The following is a 25,891-nucleotide window of genomic DNA, read 5'->3' on the forward strand; positions in this document are numbered from 1 at the left end:
GTCTATCTCAGTGAGAATCGTTAGTTTCTCATTCTCCAGTAACACATTTGCATTACAAAACTGAACCCTTTTTCCACTTAGATTATGTTTCTTCTGAAGTCTCACTTACACTTCAATAAAATATAGACTATAGAGAGAAAGTAAATTTTAAATATTTTACTGAAAGTAAATCTCTCCTGAAGCGCCAAAGAAACTGGTATAGGCATGCGTATTCAGACGCAGAGATATGTAAACAGAATACGGTGCTGCGGTCGGCAACGTCTATATAAGACAACAAGTGTCTGGCGCAGTTGTCAGATCGGTTACTGCTACTACAATGGCAGGTTATCAAGATTTAGGTGAGTTTGAACGTGGTACCATAGCCGCCGCACGAGCGATGGGACACAGCATCTCCGAGGTAGCGATGAAGTGGGGATTTTCCTGTACGACCATTTCACGAGTGTACCGTGAATATCAGGAATCCGGTAAAACATCATATCTCCGACATCGCTGTGGCCGGAAAAAGATCCTGCAAGAACGGAACCAACGATGACTGAAGAGAATCGTTCAGCGTGACAGAAGTGCAACCCTTCCGCAAATTGCTGCAGATTTCAGTGCTGGGCCACCAACAAGTGTCAGCGTGCGAACCAATCCACGAAACATCATCGATGCGGGCTTTCGGAGCCGAAGACCCACACGTGTACCCTTGATGGCTGCACGACACTAAGTGTTACACCTCCCGTGGGCCCGACAACACCGACATTGGACTGTTGATACTGGAAACATGTTGCCTGGTCGGACGAGACTCGTTTCAAATTGTATTGGGTGTATGAATGCATAGACACTGCATATCAGCAGGGGAATGTTCAAGCTGGAGAAGGCTCTGTAATGGTGTGGGACGTATGCAGTTCGAGTGATATGGGACTCCTGGTACGTCTAGATACGACTCTGACAGGTGACACGACGTAAGCATCCTGTCTGCATCCTGTCTGCATCCGTTCATATCCATTGTGCATTCCAATGGACTTCGCAATTCCAGCAGGACAATGCGACACCCCACACGTCCAGAATTGCTACAGAGTGTATCCAGGAACACTGTTTTGAGTTTAAACACTTCCGCTGGCCACCAGACTCCCCAGACATGAACATTACTGAGCATATCTGGGATGCCTTGCAACATGCAGTTCAGAAGAGATCTCCATACCCTCGTACTCTTACGAGTTTATGGACACCCCTGCAGGATTCATGGTGTCCATTCCCTTCAGCATTACTTCAGTTATTAGTCTAGTCCATGCCACGTCATGTTTCGGCACATCTGCGTGATCGCCTACACGATATTAGGCTGGTGTACCAGTTTCTTTGGCTCTTCAGTGTAATTCTGAGTTAATCGAAAGCAATGTTTCTTGCTTAAGTGCTGCTAGATTGTCTATATATTTTGAAGTGACTTATTGGCGTACACGACTTACCAAAGCTATCTGGACCAGCACAATGCAGAGAATAGAACCGAGGGAGGCACTCTGAATCAGTAGCATGTTGCCGATGCAGTCCTGCAGTGTCACAACGTTCCTGATAACAAGACACACGGGAAAAACAAAACAGTGTAATATCTGATGAACCATGTATGTGTTAAATTCAGATTGAGAACAGGCTGAGTATGGGATCATTCGTCCATTAAATTGCCACTGTAGATATTATTCATTAACTTTAATCACAAAAGAGAGTCTTTGGAAATGAAATATTATAAGAAATGTGCTGTTCCGTAAGGATGGTTCAATGAAATAATTTTTGCAGAGAAGTTTATCATAATTATTGAAACACAGCATAGCGCTGACTAGTTACAAGAATTAATATAAGGACGTAGGACAATATAAATGTAATATGTACAACCGAGGTGAAGGAAATTGTTTAAAAGAGCGTATGTGCAGGACGTAAAGCACTTGGAACTGAAGAGTCCGAAATCACATTGGTGTGACGTAAGACGAAGTTATTTCTATTCATAGTGGAGCAAGAAAAACGACCCGCCTGGGTAGCCGAGAGCGCTAACATGCTGCTTCCTGGGCCCGGGTAGGAGCGCCAGCCCCGGATAGAATCCACCTGGCGGATTAACGACGAGGGCCAGTATGCCGGTCAGCCTGGTTGTAGTTTTTAGGTGGTTTTCCACATCCTGCTAGGTGAATACCGTGCTGGTCCCCATGTTCCGCCTCAGTTACAAGGCTCGCAGGCATCTGACTACTTTCGCACTATTCTAAGGATTACACTCAACGCAGACAGTTGGAGTACACTAATTCCGTCCCGGGGAGTACGGGGTGGCGGCAGGAAGGGCATCCGGCCACCCCTTAACCATTAACATGCCAAATCCGATTAACGATGGCTGACTCTGCGTAACTGCGGAACAAGGCTCAAGCAATAGATTGTGGAGCAAAAAGAACATGGAAAATATGATTTGTATAATACAGCAAATTGATTCCAACAATATTTAACTTTGCCTGGTTCTGACAACGGGTGCGAGTGTCTTCATCAGAAAAAAATTACCTGTGTTTAAAATTTTCTTTCTCATTTCCGCATATTTGGAGATAGTCTTGGATACATGGGCTGGTAAAAATGCTACAATTTTAAATATGGCTGTAAGCTAGCAACCACACAAGAATATGATTTGTGTAATGTTGCCAACGTGGAACATATTTAATATATTAAACAAGTGTCTTAAACATTTGCTGAAACTTGTGTACGAAATTTACCCTAGTACAACATCTATGAACAAATTTTTGATATTCCTTGCAACAGTTGACGAACAGTGATCTGATCGAAACTGCCTCCTGTAGTGTGCTGGGTTTTGTTTCCCTGTGTTGTCTTTTCTTACTGACTGCGCCAGAAGGCCTTGTAGAGTACTTTCATTAATATTCAGAAAATAGCCTGAAACCTGATACTTGTAACCTACATTTTACTTGATCACATTTCAGCTCGCTTTGACTGAAAGATAGTCATACTCGCTGCTTTAAAAGGAGCAAGGAAAGACGGCGATAAATTAAAAGTTCATTGTTTTAAATAATTACGTATATTCAAAAAATATATTGTTTTACAGGCATGATACCTTTTATAAAGCATAATTTTTTCTGCTCCTCTAACCGCATTTGGCACAGTTTATTCCATTTGTTGTTAATTACTGCTCTGTAATTAATAGTTGGAGGTACTACTCATTGCTCAGCTAGAAGTGGTAAATCTTTACCCCACTTGCCACGCGGATTGATAATATCACGGGCAGTGCACAGACCACGCTAGACCGAAACGAAAACGACTTTTCAAACATTGCACTTCATTTCTATCAGTTCCATAAACGCGCGATCTAGCGGGTTCTTGGTGCCACTCAAAAGTGTCCGTATACAGCCATCCGATGGCTCGCGTTCCCGGTTGCATATTACATCGCAACGCATTTTACCACGGAGGTGACGGCCATACAGGCTGTTGGCGAAAGACTTTGAGCGAAAGCACCACGATCAACCTTGGGGTTGCTTATACACCGATGAGCCAAAACACTATGTCCACCTGCTTAATAGCTTGTTTGTCTGTCTTTGGAACGGAGTATATCACTGATTCTGCGTATCAGGGCGCCGGCAGTTTGTTGGTGGGTTTGTGGAGGTATGTTGCATTAGATGTCTATGCGCAGATCATGTAACTCGCGTAAATAAAGGGAAGCTGATTTGCGTACGCTGTGATGACGCCCAATAGCGACCTGGATAGGTTCTATAGAATTTACATCAGGCGGGTCCGGGTCACCGAGACATCGACGCAGGTTTACTAGAATGTTCGTCAAACCACTCTAGTACGGTTATGGCTCCGAGACACGGACAATAATACTGCTGAATGATGACATCAGCACTGGAGAAGACAAAAAGTATGAAGGAATGCAGGTGGTTCACAGCAGTCAGCGTGTCTTTGATTACTGCCACAGGCCCCATGGAAGTGTAACAGAATGTCTACCATACCATAATACTGCTCCCATCAGCCTGCTTCCGTGGCGCGCTGCACTTTTCGAGCCGCCGTTTACCTCGATGACGGCGTTTGTGGAGACAACCAGAGACTTAGTGTAGCAAAAATCTGATTCACCCGAAGAGCCGACACGTTTCCATTGACCGACAGTCGAACACCGATGGTCCCGTGCCCACTGCAATCGCAATTGACCGCGTCATTAGGTCAACATGTGAACACGTAGGGATGGTCTGCTGCGATGTACAATGAACGGTGTGCTCTGATACACTTGTGCGTGCACCAACATTGTACTCTTTCGGCGGAGATGCCACAGATCCTACTTTACTCGGAACACCACGTTCTGTTCAAAAATGGTTCAGATGGCTCTGAGCACTATGGGACTTAACATCTATGGTCATCAGTCCCCTAGAACTTAGGACTACTTAAACCTAACTAACCTAAGGACATCACACAACACTCAGTCATCACGAGGCAGAGAAAATCCCTGACCCCGCCGGGAATCGAACCCGGGAACCCGAGCGTGGGAAGCGAGAACGCTACCGCACGACCAAGAGCTGCGGGCCCACGTTCTGTGAAGAGTCGTGGACGTCCAACCATTTAGCGACTAGTGGTAGTTTCACAGTCTTCTACCTAGTCCGTAGGCCGCCCCCGGTAGCTGAATGGTCAGCGTGACGGATTGCCAGTCCTGTGGGTCCTGGTTCGATTCCCGGCTGGGTCGGGGAATTTTCTTCGCCCAGGGACTGGGTGTCGTGCAATCATTCTCATCGACTGCACGTCGCCGAAGTGGCGTCAGATTGAAAGACCGGCACCCGGCGAACGGTCTGCCCTACGGGGGGCTCTAGCCATTCAAATAAATAAAAACCTCGTCCTAGATGCTCTAGACGGTAGCAGGTGAACATTCGACCAAATCCACCTTTTTCGAGATACTCGTTCACAGGCCTTGCTTGATAATAATCTGCCCGTTCTCAAAGTTGCTTAGCTCATTGGATTTCCCCATTTGCAGCCCACGTCTTCACTAGGGTGATCTCCCGTCCGTGTCTGCTTCGCTTATGCACTTTTGTTACCGCGTCACGTTCCCGCAACGCTAGTAGGCGGAATCCAACGTCGTGATGGGCAGTGGTCATAATATTTTGGCTTATCAGTTAATAGCTACGGTGCCGTCCGGAGCGGGCAGCGAAACGGAACAGTCGCTACTACAGCACCAGTGTCCCTTTCTTTGTTCTCTAAAAGCTCTCTCTCTAGGTACCAAATGACTGATAACCTCTTCCATTGTAATCTCCCGCCTCTGTAATTTTTCGTATGGTAAAACTATTCTTGGAGAAGATTTCCCTTTAGTCCTACTTTCGCAACTATTTAATTATAATTGCTACGACGGTTTCAGTGGAATCTTGAGTGCGCGATATCCTCTTAACTGTCTCTTTTGTTACTTTTGTATCTTTGTAAAATTTGGTAAATGCATTGTTACAGGGCCGCAGGTTTCACAAACCCTGACTCACGTAGGAAAGCCCATGAACATACCGAGAAGCTAAAACAAACCTTTGATGCCCGTCACTCAATATTTGGCATAGTGTGGCCCCAGCAGACTCAAATCCAGACGCCGTTTCCTAAGTTGCGCCTTAGATGAGCCCAAAATGGTTCAAATGGCTCTGAACACTATGGGACTTAACATCTGAGGTCATCAGTCCCCTAGAACTTAGAACTACTTAAAGCTAACTAACCTAAGGACATCACACACATCCATGCCCGAGGCAGGATTTGAACCTGCGACCGTAGTAGTCGCGCGGTTCCGGACTGAAGCGCCTAGAACCGCTCGGCCACCGCGGCCGGCTAGATGAGCCCCACATCTACTATCCACTAAGAGAGGACCCACCAAACGGCGTTTCTGGTGATTGGAAAACCTGGAGAATGCTTAACCGCATCAGAACTGGGGCGGCTCCTGTGAAATCTAATCTGATCAAATGGGGTTTGTTGGACGAAAATGACGACAAATGCGACTGCGGCACTCGACAGGACGTGGAGAATCTTCTACAACGCCCTGCCTGCCCCCACAGATGCACCCTCGACGATCTATAGCTGGCTAAAGAAGAAGCATTGGACATTGCCCAATACTGGGCAAACAAACTGTAGTTTCCGTACACGAAAAAGTAAAGTAAGTTATTTGGTACATGTGCATAACACCATTCCCCTTTGGTGACCTCGAATCAGTGACTTGGACTGGTGGGTCCACATGGTGTCCTAGACCGGCACTGTCCCGTCGCCTTGATTGGGCTGCAAGACTGAGGACTACAAGGAAGTCCAGCACTTATAGTCGGTAGCGACGCGGCTGTTGTGCATATGCCTCATTACCAGCGACGTATCCTAAACACCACTGCCTTGCCCTTGCTGCACTAGTCATCTGTAGTACTGCTGAGTTCGTTGCTTCAATAAGCTAACCTGTGTCGCAGCATTGCTTCGATTTTTTTGAATTATTACGGTGACAATATCCTGTACTCGCCTGCTGTCAGTGCTGCTGCAATACACCGCTCGGGCTCAGGCTATTGAGCCCGAATATCATGAGTATACTACAGCAGAGTGTGTAACGTAGCAAGTTATTACGAAATGACATTCGTTGTAGTAAGGCACGCGGCCGTTTGATTAGGTGTCTGCAGGATGGCTATTGTTTTTTGTGGATTTGCTCACAGCGCAGTTGACGCTACCTGGCGTGAGAATTGCATAGCGTAACAGTCAGTCACTACGAAGATTCATACCTTCTACGAATCTAAATAATCCATATCAGTTATTATGCGATTTTGTTCAAATTTGGTACACAGCCTTTTGTTATTGATGGAATGATGCTGTCAAAATTTCAGATTTTCATTTATTATAGTGCCGGAGATAAAGAAAATGACCTAAAAGTCCTAAAACCAATGCTTGTTTTTTAAAACCATGTTACGAACAAATACAGATTGACTTGCATAATCATTTGAAGCCATTACAAAGTTACCAGTGCATAAAAATCAATTAGTTAGAATTTTCTTTTCTAACACGTTAGTCACTGTGCATTACGTAATACAAAAACCGGTCAAAATTATTATTTGATTATGTTTTGTTGTGTGAGTGCGTGAGAATGATTGAGAGAGTGTATGTGGGACATACGTTAAAACTTAATATGTCATTTTTCATAAAACCTTGTACAAATATACCGTGGGAAATTATGGTGCAACCATGATTCAGATGACGTATGGCGGTGTGAGCTTGCGTTTCTTTAAAAACAGCCAGAATAAAAGTTAGAGACGGAATAAGTTTATTTATCAGTTTGGAGAATAATTCGTAATTCGCTTATTTTGATTAAACAATATACTAGAAATTGAAGTTTTAATGACGTTAATTACTATCAGATTATTGACTGGATAAGGCAAGTCTTGCCGCTAGAATGATCTGGAAGGAACATTCTGATTGGTCATTTAGATCAACAGCCAATCAGAATTAAGCTGTTCCCGATTGGAGAAATATAGGTAAAGTCTTCTGTTGTGACTTGGCAAGACAGCCAAGCCACTATGATTGGTAGCCGAAAGGCACGCGTTAAGCTCACGCAGGCTGGCGTGAGGTCTGGAACATTAAAGGAGTTGAGTCTAGTAAAAAAGTGCGGATCTTCTGGAATACTTAACTTTAATCCATAATTGGTGAACATCGGTCAGACGGTACATGCATCACAAGATAAATAGCAAATGATAATGGCGCCTTGCTAGGTCGTAGCAAATGACGTAGCTGAAGGCTACGCTAACTATCGTCTCGGCAAATGAGAGCGTAATTTGTCAGTGAACCATCGCTAGCAAAGTCGGCTGTACAACTGGGGCGAGTGCTAGGACGTGTCTCTCAAGACCTGCGGTGTGGCGGCGCTCGGTCTGCAATCACTGACAGTGGCGACACGCGGGTCCGATGTATACTAACGGACCGCGGCCGATTTAAAGGCTACCACCTAGCAAGTGTGGTGTCTGGCGGTGACACCACATCTTCTGTTTATTGTGTTAACTTGTTCGCTAATCATTCAGTACCTTCGGAGTTAATTATCTTATCTTCTTGCAGCTAACTAAATCGCTTGCTTAATCCTTTACAGCAGAGCGTCAGGTACATACAGACAGGATACTACTTCCCTTAATTCGCGTGTGCTCGTCACGAGACGTACATCATAAGCTATAACTCTACACATGACAGTTCTAAGAGGGGGTCATAACAATGTACTCTGACAACGTATCTCAAATATAGTCAGCGCACTCATCAACGTCGCTTTGTCTTACCTGATGACGGCTTGATGGTGAAGAATAATACCGCGCAATCGGCTATGAATATCGTTAGAATTCGGGTGTTCAGATGACAGCACACTTCCTTCGGTTCCCTCCTTTAGAAACAAGGCATCTGTATCTTGTTGTTGGTAAATGTTCTTCTGTAGTTTACAACTGTCATGAGGTACGGATAAATAATCCCCAAGTAATAGAATCCTCTTGGAATCCTCTTGTGATGCCGAGTATTTAGTGCCTTCACTTTCGTTGCCCAATTCGTCAATGTGCTTTCTTAAAAGAATAAGTTGCATACGGAGTTGCTCCATAACGCAGATATTTAAACAGTCGATCATGGCATTGAACACCACAGCATCCGCTGAGATGTAGGCGCAAATCAGCCAACCGGAGAGCCAGCCAAACGAATGGTCCGTCTGGAATGGCAGTATGATTATCAGGGGAAGTCCTTCGCCCCTTGTAGGGTACGTGAGCCACGCAAGAGTGTCGACTGCACCAAGTATTATGTAGATTGTCACGAAGCGCCGTAGTGAAGCAGCGAGGTCTCGCAGAACAGGGATGTCGCTAGGAGTCATGAACTCTCCGAAGTCCTCGCGCACCTGCAAGCAAAAGAGTGTCGATTACATACGCTGCATGCGGCGTCTGTTGTTCGGTACTCGACATCAGAATACTGTGTACACTGACGGAACAGAATCGCAGCACCAAGAAGAAGTTGTGCGACTTAACTGAAAGTTGGTAAGCGCCTTTCTACATCTGAAAGATAACGTCTGTTCAGATTTCGCGCCAGTCGCATAACAGTGGCGCTAGTAGCACCACTATGAGGATGCAAATCAGGTTTGCTTTAAATACTCGCTGTAACGGTCGTGAGCGTTAGTTACTTTGGAGATTTGTTGTGGTGAGCTGATGTTAGTCAAGAATACCTTTAAGGCGACAAAGGCGCCATTATCAACACCTCACTGAGTTTGAACGACGCTGGATGTTCCTTCTGCAGTACTACAGAGAGACTTGGCAAGAACTTTGCCACTGTATATGATTGCTGTCACGGCTGTCACTAGAATGTACAGTCGCAACAGCACCTCTGGATGGCCATGCATTACTACCGAAGTTCATCATAAGCTATAACTCTACACATGACAGTTCTGTGAGGGGGTCATAATAATGTAACCTGACAACATACTTCAAATACAGTCAGTGCACTCATCAGTGTCGTCTGGTCTTACCTAATGATAGTTTGATGGTCAGGGATAATACCGCGCAATCGGCTATGGATATCGTTAGAATTGGTGCGTTCAGATTACAGTTGAGTTCTTTTTTTTCTTTATTGTGATTTCATGCCCCAGCCCCATATGGGCAGGGGAGGTCTGGCAGCGGCACAATTTGCCGCTCTTCAGCCGATTGGCATTACAAAATATAAAAATAGGTAATCATACATACAAACAGGGCGGAAAGAAGGGAGATGTAAAAAATGGAGACAGTGGAAGTTAAAATATACACTAACATTGGGACGTTCATTGGGATACAGTTAAAAGAGTCGATATAAAGTTAAAAGAATAGAGTTGGCGATTTTTGGGGCACTTAAAATACACTGGAGTTACACACACAAGTTGATGTCGGCCACAGTATTAAAAACACACAGAATGAAAGACACTTAAAAAACCTCTGTAAGCCATGGAGCACACACAAAGAATAAAAACTGCCACGAGGGACCTGCCGAGGGACAGGAGGCCTGAGAGGAGGGAAAAATAGGGGAGAGGAAGGTGCAGTGGGGAAGGGGAAGCTGGAAGGAGTGGGCGGAAAGGAAGAAAAGGGGCGTCAGATGGTACACCAAGAGGCAGGAGATTACCAGGGCAGGAGATGGAAGGCAAGTCAGGAGGGACGGCAGAGATACAGAAGGGGGTCATGGGAAAGGGAGGGGGCATAGGAGGGAGGAAAACCGCTAAGGGGAAGGAATGAGGAGAGCCCTGAGGAATAGGTGGAGGAAGGTGGGGTTAGAGTTGTTAGGAGGGGTAGAGATCCAGCCAAAGCTCATCATCTGGGAGGGGTAGCTGCTGGAAATTGCGTAGGGAAAGAAGATGGAGGGTGTGGAGATGGAGAGAGTGTGGGACCCAACAGGCTGGAGATGGAGAGGAGTGAAGACACAAGTGGGTGGGGGATCAAGTCAGCAGGCAATGTATAGGGTGCAGATGTGTTTGAGCAAAGGAAGAAGATGAGGGAAGGGGGTTAGGTCATAGAGGATTCGCATGGGGGATGGAAGGCAAATACGAAAGGTGAGGCAAAGTGCATGGCGTTCTAGGATTTGGACAGCTTTATAGAATCTGGGAGGGGCATAAATCCAATCCACACTGGTATAACAACAGATGAGGTGGATCAAGGATTTGTAGGAGTGAAGGATGGTGGAAGGATGCAGTCCCCAGCTGGACAGGACTTTCAGGAGGTGGAGTCTATTGTGGGCTTTGTGTTGGATCGTAAGGAGATGGGAAGTCCAGGTGAGGTGACAGTCAAGGGTAAGGCCAAGGTATTTCAGGGTAGGAGTGAGGCACATAGGACAACCATAAATGGTGAGGTAAAAATTGTGGAGCTGGGTGATATGACCTATGATGATTGCGTGGATCTTGGTAGTGTGGATGCGAAGGAGACACTGGTTGCACTAGGTGGTGAACTGGTCTAGGTGGGTTTGAAGGGTACGTTGGGACCATTGAAAGGCAGGATAAAGAACCAGGAAGGAGGTGTCATCTGCAAATTGGAGGGGATGAACAGGAGGCGGAGGTTTGGGCATATCGGCAGTATGCAGGAGATAGAGGAGAGTGGAAAGGACAGAGCCTTGGGAACTGCCGGCAGTGGGATAGAAAGTACGGGAGTTTGTACTGTGGATAGTGACATAGGAGGTACAATGGGAGAGGAAAGAAGCAACAAGATGGACGAAATTGATGGGGAGAGCATAGGTCTGGGGTTTAAAGAGGAGCCCAGGATGCCAGACACGGTCGTAGGCGTTCTGGAGGTCGAGGAAACAGTTGACTTCCTTCTGTTCCCTCCTTTGTAAGTAAGTTGTCTGTATCTTGTTGTTGGTAAATGCTCATCTGTAGTTTACAACTGTCGTGATGTACAGCTAAACAATCCCCAAGTTATAGAGTCTTCTTGGAATCCTCTTGTGATGGCGAGTATTTAGTGTCTTTACTTTCATTGCCCAATTTGTCAATGTGCTTTGCACATAAGTTGCATACAGAGTGGCTCCATAACGCAGACCAGTATGTTCGGTGTATCTGCAGCAGCAATTTGAGCAGCACGTGGCACAGCAGTGACACAAAGAACTGTTGCAATTCGGTTACTGCAAGGACAGCTCCGAGCCAGACGTCCTGTAGCATGCATTTATCTGAACCCAAACCACCGCCATTTGTGACTTCAAAGGTGTCACGAGAGAGCTCATTGTAGCGCAGGATGGAGGTTTGTTGTGTTTTCTGAGGAAAGGTGGTTCTGCCTCGGTGCCAGTGATAGTCATGTGTTCGTTACGAGGAGGTTAGGTGAAGGTTTGCGAGCAGTGTCTTAGCATGGTAGACACACTGGACCTACACTTGGAGTAATGGTCTGGGGTGCGATTTCGTATGACAGCAAGAGCTCTAAGTGGTTATCTTATACACCCCAACTGCTAATCTGTACGTCTCTTTGGCTATTCAACCTGCTGTGCTGCCATTTGTGAACAGCATTCCTGGGAAAATGCTCGCACACACATCACTGTTGTAATCTAATCCAACATGCTCTATAGTGTGTCGATATATTATCTTGACCTGCTCGATTATCAGATCTGTCTGCAATCGAGAACTTGAGACATTATCGAACGACAACTCCAGCATCACCCACAACCGCGTAACCGCCACTGTGTTGAACGACCAAGTGGAACAAACGTGTTATCGCACCCCGCAAACTGACGTCTGGCATCCTCACAACACAATGCATGCACGTTTGCATGCTTGCATTCAATATTCTGGTAGTTACACAGGTGATTAATGTACCAGCGTTTCACATTTGCTATGGTTTATCTTGCGCTTACATTAACTTGTGATTTTGCCATGTTAGTCGCTTAAATATGTTACCTATACAAATTTTTTCCCGAAATTTCAGGGTCGGCCGAAGTGGCCGTGCGGTTAAAGGCGCTGCAGTCTGGAACCGCAAGACCGCTACGGTCGCAGGTTCGAATCCTGCCTCGGGCATGGATGTTTGTGATGTCCTTAGGTTAGTTAGGTTTAACTAGTTCTAAGTTCTAGGGGACTAATGACCTCAGCAGTTGAGTCCCATAGTGCTCAGAGCCAGCCAGCCAGCCAGCCGAAATTTCATTACCCTACATAGTTTAGTTTTTGGAGCTGCAGTTTTTTCCGTCAGCGTATTTAGAGCTAAGAAAGTCGCATTGTGAGGGAGTTACCCGTTATGGTGTTCTATACCTAGGAAAAATAGATTCGTGTACAGATTTCGAGAAAAAAACCTAGCAAGAGGATTTATGTGAGAAATATCAAGAAATCGTCCTAACATTCTTCTCATTTAAACTGCTCAGCAAGAAAAGTGAAGACCCATAAGAGGAGGAAGAAGCGAAATGAAACTTCACAGGTTGACGGATATGTGATGTTATTTCAGTGGCAACAATAAAGAGTAAAATTTGCGCAAAACTTGGCAGTATGAGCCCACTTATCAATATGACGTTTTCTTCCCTCTGGCCTGGATTCATGCAGTGATTCGCTTGAGAAAGGCGTCATAAGGCAGCAGTATCCTATTCTGAGACAAGCTGCCCACAACCCCTGTAAACGGATCTTGAGACCCTGGATACTGGCATGGTGAAAGACTTGACGTCCCTTTTGCCACACATAGCCCTGCTTTGCTTCCAGATTCTGAACATAGGTCACATAATGGTACGTTAACGGAAAACACAAAGTCAAAAGTTTATAACTTTCATGTTGTGAAACAGGGGATTAATTCTGTGATGCTTCACATTAGAACAATGAATATGATTTCCATGAAGCAAATCTAGCGACCAGATTGTCATTGCCTACGTGGCCAGGTTAATTTCTACATATTATTTTTATTCGACAGAGAATTTAGAGGGAATAAAGTTAAAATGAACAGGATACACAAAAGGCGCCACCTTAAATGTTAGAACTGACCTGTTGAGCGAGTTTCTGAAAGTCACGCTCGCGCCAGGCGATGTGGCAGCGGCGGTAGACGCACGTGCTGCCCGTTTCAAACACGCTAACTGTTAGAGTGAAACGATCAAAATCACTTGTTCCCTCACGGTACATTGCAATTGCGTCGCAAGTGTTGGTATAAGACACAGCAGCCACTCCGAGAACTCTGAGCACGTAGGAGATGCGACACGACCACCGGCCGGCCCTGGGGTGACAGATGGCACCCGTCCAGTGCAGCAACCAGAGCAGGTAGTCCAAGCTGGTCGCCTCTTCTGCAGCTGTGGCTATCGACGCTGCAGGCTCCATGCTGCTCAGAATCCAGGACCTCCTGTTCACAGAAGACATATTATCACTACTATTTCTGTCACTAAACATATCCGATATCACACCAAAAGATGTATATACTGAGGTGACAAGTCATGGAATACAGATATGCACATATGCAGATGACAGTAGTATCGCGTACACAAGGTATAAAAGGGCAGTACATTTGCGGAGCTGTCATTTGTAGCCGGCCGAAGTGGCCGAGCGGTTCTAGGAGTTTCAGTTTGGTACCGCGCGACCGCTACGGTCGCAGGTTCGAATCCTGCCTCGGGCATGGATGTGTGTGATGTCCTTAGGTTAGTTAGGTTTAAGTAGTTCTAAGTTCTAGGGGACTGATGACCACAGATGTTAAGTCCCATAGTGCTCAGAGCCATTTTGTCATTTGTACTCGAGACGATTCATGTGGAAAGATTTCTAGCGTGACTATGGACTCACGACGGGGATTAGCAGACTTTGGACGCGCAGTGGTAGTTGCAGTTAGGCGCGTTGGACGCTCCGTTACGGAAATCTTTAGGAAACTCAAAATTCCAAGATCCATAGTGTCAAGAGTGAGCCGAGAGTACCAGATTTCAGACTTTACCTCTCACCAAGTACAACTCAGTGGCCAACAGCCTTCACCTAATGACCGAGGGCAGCAGCATTTGGGTAGAGTTTACAGTGCTAACATACAAGCAACATCGCGAGAAATACTGTACACATCAATCTGGGACGTACGATGAACGTATCCACTAAGACATTGCAGCGAAATCTGGCGTTAATGTGTTGCGGCAGTACTACATCGTCTGCATCGCCTCTCCTGGGCTCGTAACCACATCGGTTGGACGCTTGAGAGACTGCAAAATCGTCGCTTGATCAGATGAGTCCCGATTCCAATTGGTAACAGCTGATGGTAGGGTTCGAGTGTGGCACAGACCCTACGAAGCCATTAATCCAGGTTGTCAACAATGCACTGTGCAAAACTGGTGATGGCTCCATAATGGTGTGGACTGCGTTTACATGAAATGGACTGGTTCCTCTTGTCCAACTGAACCTATCGTTTACTGGAAATGGTTGTGTTCGACTTCTTGGAGACCATTTTCAGACATTCATGGACTTCATGTTCCTAAACAACGATGGAATTTTTATGGATAACAATGGGCCTTGTCGGCGCATATGGACAATTCGAGCGAATGATTTGCCCACCCAAATCGCCCGATATGAATCCCATCGAACATTTATGGGACATAATCGAGAGGCGAGTTCGTGCACAAAACCCTGCACCGATAACACTTTCGCAATTATGGATGTCTATGAAGGCATCATGGCTCAATATTTCTGCAAGAGTCTTCCAAAGACTTGTTGAAACCATGCTACGTCCAGCTGCTGCACAATGGAGGGCAAAAGGAGGTCCGACACGATATTAGGAGGTATCCCATGACTTTTGGAGGTACCCCATGACTTTTGTCACCTAAATGCAAATGCCGGTGCTAGCGAATCCTGCAGGTGGCGCTGTTGTATTTATTGATGAAAGGCACCTGTGGAATGACACCAATTAGCTGTAAGTATCATTCATGGTCAGATACGTTTGCACCGTTGTTGGAAGTGCACTATGTCGGAGCTAAGAGAATTCGACCGTGGGAAAATTGTCAGGGTTCATATGAAGGGCGCATCTGTAACCAGGCTAGCCGAAATGTTTGGTGTTTCAAGGGACAGCGTATCGAAGATTTTCACCGCATACAGTAAAAGCAGGAAAACGTCATCGGCTAAGTGACAACTGAGCCAGGTGCTCATCGTTCGCCGGAATTTGAAGTACCTTGCGGGGCGCTGCTGACCTCTATGACGCACTGAGCGAAATCGCACAGTGGTCAGGAGCTTGGACTCTCATTCGGGAGGACGACGATCAGATCCCTGTCTAGCCATCCATATTTATGTTTTCCGTGATTTCCCTAACTCGCTCCAGGCAAACGCCGTTATGGTTCACTTGAAAAGGGAACCCATCTCCATTCTTCCGTAATCCGAGCTACCGCTCCGTCGCTAATGACCTCACTGCTGACGGGGCGTTAAACTCTAATCTCTTTCCTCCTCTTTCGCTATGGCGCACAATGGCTGCCGCTTTCTCTGAGATGTGGACGGACTCTGCCAACGAGAGCAGTTCCTCTAGCGCCGCTGAATAGAGTATAAGGGGCAATCAGCCATTATTACCAGCCACGTTTGCGAAGAAGCGTACTTTCTCGTTTAATTACTGATGTCAGGCGTGTTAGATTTGTATGTTGGGCTGACTTGTTTCCTGGCGACGTTGTAAGTAGAGAGGGCGAGATCGCGTTGGGGGGTTTGATTTGGGGGAGGAGACCAAACTGCGAGGTCATCGGTCTCATCGAATTAGGGAAGCATGAGGAAGGAAGTCGGCCGTGCCCTTTGAAAGGAACCATTCCGGCATTTGCCTGAAGCGATTTAGGGAAATCATGGAAAACCTAAATCAGAATGGCAGGACGCGGGATTGAACCGTCGTCCACCCGAATGCGAGTCCAGTGTGCTAACCACTGCGCCACCTCGCTCGGTTACGGGGTCGCAAAAACACCATTCGACGCCCCACATATTGTCTACCAAGCAACAACCACAATATTGGCGGCTGCTAATGACAACAGGTGGCGGGACTGTAGGCATCCAGTATGAGCACAGCATGAGGCTACGGAGCGTTGTTGAACTGCTTAGTCGACACTAACTCACAACATCTACATCTACATCTACATCTATACTCCGCGAGCCACCTTACGGTGTGTGGCGGAGGGTACTTATTGTACCACTATCTGATCCCCCCTTCCCTGTTCCATTCACGAATTGTGCGTGGGAAGAACGACTGCTTGTAAGTCTTCGTATTTGCTCTAATTTCTCGGATCTTTTCGTTGTGATCATTACGCGAGATATATGTGGGCGGTAGTAATATGTTGCCCATCTCTTCCCGGAATGTGCTCTCTCGTAATTTCGATAATAAACCTCTCCGTATTGCGTAACGCCTTTCTTGAAGTGTCCGCCACTGGAGCTTGTTCAGCATCTCCGTAACGCTCTCGCGCTGACTAAATGTCCCCATGACGAATCGCGCTGCTTTTCGCTGGATCTATCTCTTCTATTAATCCAACCTGGTAAGGGTCCCATACTGATGAGCAATACTCAAGAATCGGACGAACAAGCGTTTTGTAAGCTACTTCTTTCGTCGATGAGTCACATTTTCTTAGAATTCTTCCTATGAATCTCAACCTGGCGCCTGCTTTTCCCACTATTTGTTTTATGTGATCATTCCACTTCAGATCGCTCCGGATAGTAACTCCTAAGTATTTTACGGTCGTTACCGCTTCCAATGATTTACCACCTATGGCATAATCGTACTGGAATGGATTTCTGCCCCTATGTATGCGCATTATATTACATTTATCTACGTTTAGGGAAAGCTGCCAGCTGTCGCACCATGCATTAATCCTCTGCAGGTCCTCCTGGAGTACGTACGAGTCTTCTGATGTTGCTACTTTCTTGTAGACAACCGTGTCATCTGCAAATAGCCTCACGGAGCTACCGATGTTGTCAACTAAGTCATTTATGTATATTGTAAACAATAAAGGTCCTATCACACTTCCCTGCGGTACTCCCGAAATTACCTCTACATCTGCAGATTTTGAACCGTTAAGAATGACATGTTGTGTTCTTTCTTCTAGGAAATCCTGAATCCAATCACAAACCTGGTCCGACATTCCGTAAGCTCGTATTTTTTTCACTAAACGTAAGTGCGGAACCGTATCAAATGCCTTCCTGAAGTCCAGGAATACGGCATCAATCTGCTCGCCAGTGTCTACGGCACTGTGAATTTCTTGGGCAAATAGGGCGAGCTGAGTTTCACATGATCTCTGTTTGCGGAATCCATGTTGGTTATGATGAAGGAGATTTGTATTATCTAAGAACGTCATAATACGAGAACACAAAACATGTTCCATTATTCTACAACAGATTGACGTAAGCGAAATAGGCCTATAATTATTCGCATCTGATTTATGACCCTTCTTGAAAATGGGAACGACCTGCGCTTTCTTCCAGTCGCTAGGTACTTTACGTTCTTCCAGCGATCTACGATAAATTGCTGATAGAAAGGGGGCAAGTTCTTTAGCATAATCACTGTAGAATCTTAAGGGTATCTCGTCTGGTCCGGATGCTTTTCCGCTACTAAGTGATAGCAGTTGTTTTTCAATTCCGATATCGTTTATTTCAATATTTTCCATTTTGGCGTCCGTGCGACGGCTGAAGTCAGGGACCGTGTTACGATTTTCCGCAGTGAAACAGTTTCGGAACACTGAATTCAGTATTTCTGCCTTTCTTCGGTCGTCCTCTGTTTCGGTGCCATCGTGGTCAACGAGTGACTGAATAGGGGATTTAGATCCGCTTACCGATTTTACATATGACCAAAACTTTTTAGGGTTCTTGTTTAGATTGTTTGCCAATGTTTTATGTTCGAATTCGTTGAATGCTTCTCTTATTGCTCTCTTTACGCTCTTTTTCGCTTCGTTCAGCTTTTCCTTATCAGCTATGATTCGACTACTCTTAAACCTATGATGAAGCTTTCTTTGTTTCCGTAGTACCTTTCGTACATGATTGTTATACCACGGTGGATCTTTCCCCTCGCTTTGGACCTTAGTCGGTACGAACTTATCTAAGGCGTACTGGACGATGTTCCTGAATTTTTTCCATTTTTGTTCCACATCCTCTTCCTCAGAAATGAACGTTTGATGGTGGTCACTCAGATATTCTGCGATTTGTGCCCTATCACTCTTGTTAAGCAAATATATTTTCCTTCCTTTCTTGGCATTTCTTATTACACATGTAGTCATTGATGCAACCACTGACTTATGATCACTGATACCCTCTTCTACATTCACGGAGTCGAAAAGTTCCGGTCTATTTGTTGCTATGAGGTCTAAAACGTTAGCTTCACGAGTTGGTTCTCTAACTATCTGCTCGAAGTAATTCTCGGACAAGGCAGTCAGGATAATGTCACAAGAGTCTCTGTCCCTGGCTCCAGTTCTGATTGTGTGACTATCCCATGCTATACCTGGTAGATTGAAGTCTCCCCCTATTACAATAGTATGATCACGAAACTTCTTCACGACGTTCTGCAGGTTCTCTCTGAGGCGCTCAACTACTACGGTTGCTGATGCAGGTGGTCTATAGAAGCATCCGACTATCATATCTGACCCACCTTTGATACTTAACTTAACCCAGATTATTTCACATTCGCATTCGCTAATAACTTCACTGGATATTATTGAATTCTTTACTGCTATAAATACTCCTCCACCATTGGCGTTTATCCTATCCTTGCGGTATATATTCCATTCTGTGTCTAGGATTTCGTTACTGTTCACTTCCGGTTTTAACCAACTTTCCGTTCCTAATACTATATGCGCACTATTTCCTTCAATAAGAGATACTAATTCAGGAACCTTGCCCTGGATACTCCTGCAGTTTACCAATATTACGTTAACTTTTCCTGTTTTTGGTCTCTGAGGACGGACGTTCTTTATCAACGATGATAATGTCCTCTCTGGTAAGCCGTCAGGTATTTTATCGTTTCGCCCAAGGGGGGGTCCCTCTAACCTAAAAAACCCCCGTGTGCACGCCACACGTACTCTGCTACCCTAGTAGCTGCTTCCGGTGTGTAGTGCACGCCTGACCTGTCTAGGGGGGCCCTACAGTTCTCCACCCAATAACGGAGGTCGATGAATTTGCAACCATTACAGTCGCAGAGTCGTCTGAGCCTCTGGTTTAGACCCTCCACACGGCTCCAAACCAGAGGACCGCGATCGACTCTGGGCACTATGCTGCAGATATTAAGCTCAGCTTGCACTCCGCGTGCGATGCTGGTTGTCTTCACCAAATCAGCCAGCCGCTGGAAGGAACCAAGGATGGCCTCAGAACCCAAGCGGCAGGCGTCATTCGTTCCGCAGCCGGTCACACCCAGTGCGTTCAATAGCTGCCGGAAGGGCCTCCTCCACATTACGGACGAGACCCCCCGGCAAGCACACCGAGTGCACACTGGCATTCTTCCCCGACCTACCCGCTATTTTCCTGAGGGGCTCCATAACCCGCCTAACGTTGGAGCTCCCTATAACTAATAGGCCCGCCCTCTGTGACTGTCGGGACCTTGCCGGAGAATCGGCCACTGGCCCAACAGGCGAGGCATCCTGTGGTGGCTCGGAAACGATGTCATCACCACTAGGAAGCACCCCGTACCTGTTGGAAAGGGGTAAGGCAGCTGCCACGCGGTCAGATCCCACCTTCGCCTTTCGGCCAGGCACGCGCGAGCCCACCACTGTCCGCCATTCACCCTGGAGTGATGGCTGACCGGTAAGATGCTCACTGCCGGAAGACGCAGCGACATCAGGGGTTCCACGTGATTCCAAGGCCACCGAAGTAGGCATAGGTCTCACCACAGTGGCCCCAACGCCACTACGAGCCGACGCCTGCGCCTCGAGCTCGATGAGCCTAACAGACAAAGCCTCCACCTGCCCCCGAAGAGTGGCCAATTCTCCTTGCGTCCGCTCACAACAACCACAGTCCCTACACATGACTATGTTTACCCTACTCTATACGGTGACAAATTCCCAAGATAATCTTCTGATGAGCTACTCTGATAATCAAGAAACACTCACTGAAATACGAGACGCGAAAACTACGCTAGGTTTTCCCAGAAAAACTATTTAAAAGCTAAGCGCAGCAAATAAGTACAAAAACGCTTTATACAAACAGTACTCGCTGCTGCTGGTGCTCTCGCTCTGGGTGTCACAAGACAACTGCTGATTCAAGTGACTAGTGGCTAACGGCCGCGAAACAAACAAAAGACGGTTTTAGGGCGCTTTCTGTTCTAAACGATCAAGAAAACACTAAGAAATCTAACACGAAAACTACGTAAAGTTTTATCAAGAACTGTTAGTTACTATGCAGAGCAGATAAACACAAATAGAATCCCTTCCTTAGTGGAAGGTCGTAAACAAAATGCAAAATAAACGCTTTATACAAACAGTACTCGCTGCTGCTGGTGCTCTCGCTCTGGCTGTCACAAGACAGTCACAAGGCTATAGTGCCATTCTCGTTGATACAAAGCAGAGCAATGGCAACGATAAACACAGCAAACATTGCGTTACATATACAACAGTTGTCGAAGTCCACATTCTGTCAGTAAGTGACCCAAAGAATGTCGCAGAGTGAGAAAGAAGTGGCAGACGAAATATTAGCGTTTCTGCATGATGAGTCAGCGCTGTCGTATACGCTCGACTGTGCGGACAATATATATTAAAACAATGACGACGATACGTGCTTAACAAGAGAAAGTGATACTGGAACAGCCACACAGTTCATCGTCCTTGTCGGACAGGGAGCCAGGAACCCCGTCCCCAGTGACACGTAGTAAATGATAATCATTGTCCAAGGAGTGGTTACTTAATATAATTATGTACATAGAACATCCACAGCACAGTATAGAAACAATTATGAACAGATGTAGAATAAGTCCGTAGCAATACGACCGTGTAGTGCATAATAAAAGTTACAGATGCTCTATAGAGGACAAGGCGTCCTTGTTACAAAAACTGGTGTTTACACATGTCAAAGACGCTCGATACAATTTACAGGACGTGCATAGTAGTGACCTATTACGTTATGCACATCAAACTGCGCACGACATAGATTGCAACGATTTTAACTGGAGCTGTGGATAGTTGCATATCTTCAAATAGTGCTGCAGAACTGGAAAAAGAAAAACAGCGATATTTCAAACAAGGAGTCACCTTGACTATGCACAACAAACTAAGCTTCCGTCCCAAAAATGTATAGATGAGATAAAAAAACTTATCCCATCGTTCAGTAAGGAACTTGTTTTCAACTTCGACCAATCAGGATTTGAAGAGGAAATGCATGTGAAAGGAACCCTAGAAATTAGAGGTAACGAGAGAATTGGTTCAAATGGCTCTGAGCACTATGGGACTTAACTTCTGACGTCATCAGTCCCTTAGAACTTAGAACTGCTTAAACCTAACTAACCTAAGGACATCACACACATCCATGCCCTAACGAGAGAATTGTATCACGATTAACTAACATCAGTGTCTTAACGCCTTCGCATACAGTTGGATGGAAAGTTATTTATGTCCTGCGAGAAGTTGGAGATGTTCTGCCCTATCTTTTCTCGTGTGCGTGATCTTTCAAGAGCAGTAGGGAATATTAGCGTCACAGCAAGCAAGAGTGGGAAAATGGGTATAAGAGAACTAAAATATAACATGAGCACTACTTTTGGCCAATAACTGTTCAAAATAACCTGCTTTTGCTTGATTCCTGGTGTACGTATAAAATTCAAACTCCTTTACAGCAATCAACCCTCCAGAAACGTGTGTGATATGGCAATTCATGCAGCCGGGAACCACTAGAAAACTTCAGCCCTTGGGTGTTTGTTTTTTCGTGACTATGAAACATATTATCGCACTATCTGAAGCTATGCCTTAAGGGACTGCCAGTTTCGCGTTAAGCTCCGCAACAGACTGTTTCGCATGCGATAGCATGCCGTCAAATTCCATCAGTTCTCTCCATTCCGTTACACAAATATGATTATGCATTCTTTAAGAGCGAATACCTAGCTGATTGTCTTGCACGGTTTGTAACCCTCAAGTAGTTCACCTATCTTGATGGTGCGACCTTTGTGACCGCTGTGGCACACCATTTTTCATTCGGTGTTCTTAGTGCAAGTTAATGGTTTGCTTTGAACAGTTGATAATATCCTTTTTGTGAAGTGTAATTCAAACATCCCATTGAAGGTTGATCACTGCACCATCTGGACACTCATTTCCTGTCGTCCTGGTGATGCACATGGTCATTTACTATCAGCTAACATTTTTTCTCATAATTAGCACAACACTTTCAAATGAGCCGTACTAAAGATTGAACTTGCTACCTCGCACTCAAGTGGTTTCTTGTTAGTACGATGCTGAGTCAATACCAGCAGTGCTTGTGGATCTAGCGGTCCGTTCGGTCAGGCGTGCCTCCGTCTGTTGTCTGGGTGAGGCACAATGTGAAAGCTACGTTTGTGGGATGTGAAGTTGTTTAGATTCTGTTTTATGTAAATAGTTTGCACCTTAATTTTGTTTTATCTAATTTCGTCCGTCGCGAGATTCTGGAAGAGGGTGATTGTACACCTGTGAATGAAAAATTTGTTGTCGTTCGTCTGGCTGTGACCGTTTGGTCTAAAGCAGTCATATCGTCCTTGGTTGTGTCTTTTGTCAACGTGTGAGTGTTGGTTATTACTTATTATACCTGGTACATATTAGATAGTGCGGTATATTCGTCGTGCTTAATGCTAAATGGATCGCCGTAGCGTCAGTGGCAAATAGTGTTAGCACGCAGACCACTGTTTAGTTCCAAATTAAGCTTGTATTTTAAGAATTGTCTCACTTTAATGTGTATTTATGAAGACAAGGATACTCCCCACAGTTATCTAAGGTACATTTAGCATCACAGGTAGCGCCGCCGCAGAATAAAGGTGTGTGTGAAATCTTATGGGACTTGACTGCTAAGGTCATCAGTCCCTAACCTTACACACTACTTAATCTAAATTACCCTATGGACAAAGACACACACACCCATGCCCGAGCGAGGACTCGAACCTCCGCCAGGACCAGCCGCACAGTCCATGACTGCAGCGCCCTAGACCGCTCGGCTAATCCCACGCGGGGCAGAATAAAGGTATTAGTGCCTGATATTTCAAGTAAAACTTGGTGTAAGTGGCTATTGCCATCTACTTAATATTGAGTTAAGAATTATCAAATACACGCTATAGAACATACACTAGTTGTATCATAGAGTAGCGAATGGTCCTAATGGTGGGGTTGTGTTTCCAGCAACTACCGCCCACGGTAGCTGAGTGGTCAGTGCGACAGAATGTCAATCCTCAAGGCCCGGGTTCGATTCCCGACTGGATCGGAGATTTTCTCCACTCAGGGACTGGGTGTTGTGTTGTCCTGATCATCATCATTTCATCCGCATCGACGCGCAAGTCGCCGAAGTGGCGTCAAATCGAAAGACTTGCACCCGGCGAATGGTCTACCCGACGGGAGGCCCCGGTCACACGACGAGCAACTTTAATAACTAGAGATATGGCAGAGTTATTGTGTGTGATCTAATGAACCTTGTTATTGATGGTTTTGAACGTGCTGCCTCGTGTTGGAGTGTTTCTATGTGGGGCAGAGCACCCCGATTGGCAAGTTTTTGACAGATTGCAAATTTGTTGTGTTTTTAAAAACATCGTCCCTAAATCGGAATTACGTTACTGAAGGTACTTGTTTTTGGTGTTTTAGGGTAATGTATATGTTTTAAAAGACATTGAAAACTTTTTAATAACTATTTATGTCGTTGTAATTCAATCGCTCTTTCTTGTTTTATGGTACTATTGAATGTTTGAAATATTTACACCCACCACATCTGTAGTGTTTCCGTGAGTAGTGTGTCAGTTAGAAAAGGCCGGCCGCAGTGGCCGAGCGGTTCTAGGCGCTTCAGTCTGGAACCGCGCGACCGCTACGCTCGCAGGTTCGAATCCTGCCTCGGGCATGGATGTGTGTACTGTCCTTAGGTTAGTTAGGTTTAAGTTGTTCTAAGTTCTAGGGGACTGATGGCCTCAGAAGTTAAGTCCCATAGTGCTCAGAGCCATTTTTTTAGTTAGAAAAGGCCATATTGTTTATATAGTTCTCTATTTCAGAGTAAACTGTTCCTCGTGCCTGGTTGCATTCCACCCTCAGCCATTGTAATGTGTTGTGTTTCTGGTCTTTCCATATTTTTGTGCAACCCCTGCATATAATATTTGGGTGTCTGACAACCAAAATTTTCAGGCATGCTCCTATATACACAAAAATTTGATGTACCTCCTACACAGAAAGACCCCAAATTAATCCTAATTCGAATGGTGTACCGGAAACATGTGATAAAGACGGCAAAGGTATAGAGCAGACATAGGTCAATGAGTACTCTACCTTGTGTGGTTGCAAAGGTCACTTTTATACCAAACCAAGGAAGTGAAAAGCCATCAACCAAGGCAGAACTGTGAAAGCAAATGCTAAAATGCCTCATCGACGTCAAAAACTGTTTTGAGGAATCAGAGTTCTGATTAATTTGATGTGGCCCACCACAAATTCCTCCTCATCTCAGAGAAGAACTTGCACCTAACGTCCTCAATTATTTGTTGGATGCATTCCAATTTCTGTCTTCAAAATGGCTCTGAGCAAATGGCTCTGAGCACTATGGGACTTAACATCTGTGGTCATCTGTCCCCTATAACTTAGAACTACTTAAACCTAACTAACCTAAGGACATCACACACATCCGTGCCCGCGGCAGGATTCGAAACTGCGACCATAGCAGTCGCGCGGTTCCGGACTGAAGCTCTTAGAACCGCTCGGGCACAGCGGCCGGCTTCCGTCTTCCTCTACAATTTTTACGCTCAACAGATCCCTCTAGTACCATCAGTGTGAGCGAATTCTAATGTGTTGGGTAATCGCCGCCTTATCCGACTATTTGTGAGAGGACATTCAGCTTCGTCTATGGTGTTGGTTTGACTCTGGTGCGCTGCAACAACCGTCGACTTCTTTACAGTGGGTTGGATTCTATCCGTTGCCAGCTGACATTTCGGGGGAAAGTTTGATACAAATGGCAATGTCGAAAGCAATACAAACAAGTCAACATAGGAGGCAACTTCAACAGAAAATTGCCCAACAACATATGGTGAAGAGTATGCAAGCCCTCATTGAAGAAGACAGTAGGTGCAACTGCATTCATGGCCTGCAGAGTCATTTGGTAGTAATACGGCCTTACCAAAGCTGGCTCACTCTGCATTGTTGCCAGATTCATCCTGGGTGTCAGATTCAAGATGGCTGCTACAATGATGTCGTGTGCTGTTATGAAATTTTAGCCAGGGTCAAGGTCATCCCCACTACCTCCTCCCACCTCCTTTTCCGGCAATTGGCTGGATCAATCTATGGCATAACAAAATGGTGTCCAAGATTGAGGACTTTGATGTGTCTAACCTCCCACTTCCCTAGGCCAGCTGGGCGACTTAAGATGGTGGGAGAGATATCATTTGTGTTCTGTACACTACAGTGAAAA

At 45.6% G+C, this 25,891-nt stretch overlaps 1 protein-coding gene across 1 annotated transcript in view; it reads right to left on the bottom strand.

The window, feature by feature from the left end:
* The window catches only part of LOC124620146, a 59,427-nt gene that overhangs the window by 18,547 nt on the left and 14,989 nt on the right, over positions 1-25,891 (bottom strand). Inside the window, exons 2-4 of the mRNA XM_047146817.1 lie at positions 13,388-13,736; positions 8,244-8,839; positions 1,446-1,545 (exon numbers count right to left, since the gene is read on the bottom strand). Of these exons, the coding sequence (XP_047002773.1) occupies positions 1,446-1,545; positions 8,244-8,839; positions 13,388-13,714 (1,023 nt within the window). The 5' untranslated portion in view covers positions 13,715-13,736. The remainder of the gene's footprint in view (positions 1-1,445; positions 1,546-8,243; positions 8,840-13,387; positions 13,737-25,891) is intronic.

The sequence above is a fragment of the Schistocerca americana genome, chromosome 6 (assembly GCF_021461395.2).
Source record: "Schistocerca americana isolate TAMUIC-IGC-003095 chromosome 6, iqSchAmer2.1, whole genome shotgun sequence".
NCBI classification, from domain to species: Eukaryota; Metazoa; Arthropoda; class Insecta; order Orthoptera; family Acrididae; genus Schistocerca; species Schistocerca americana.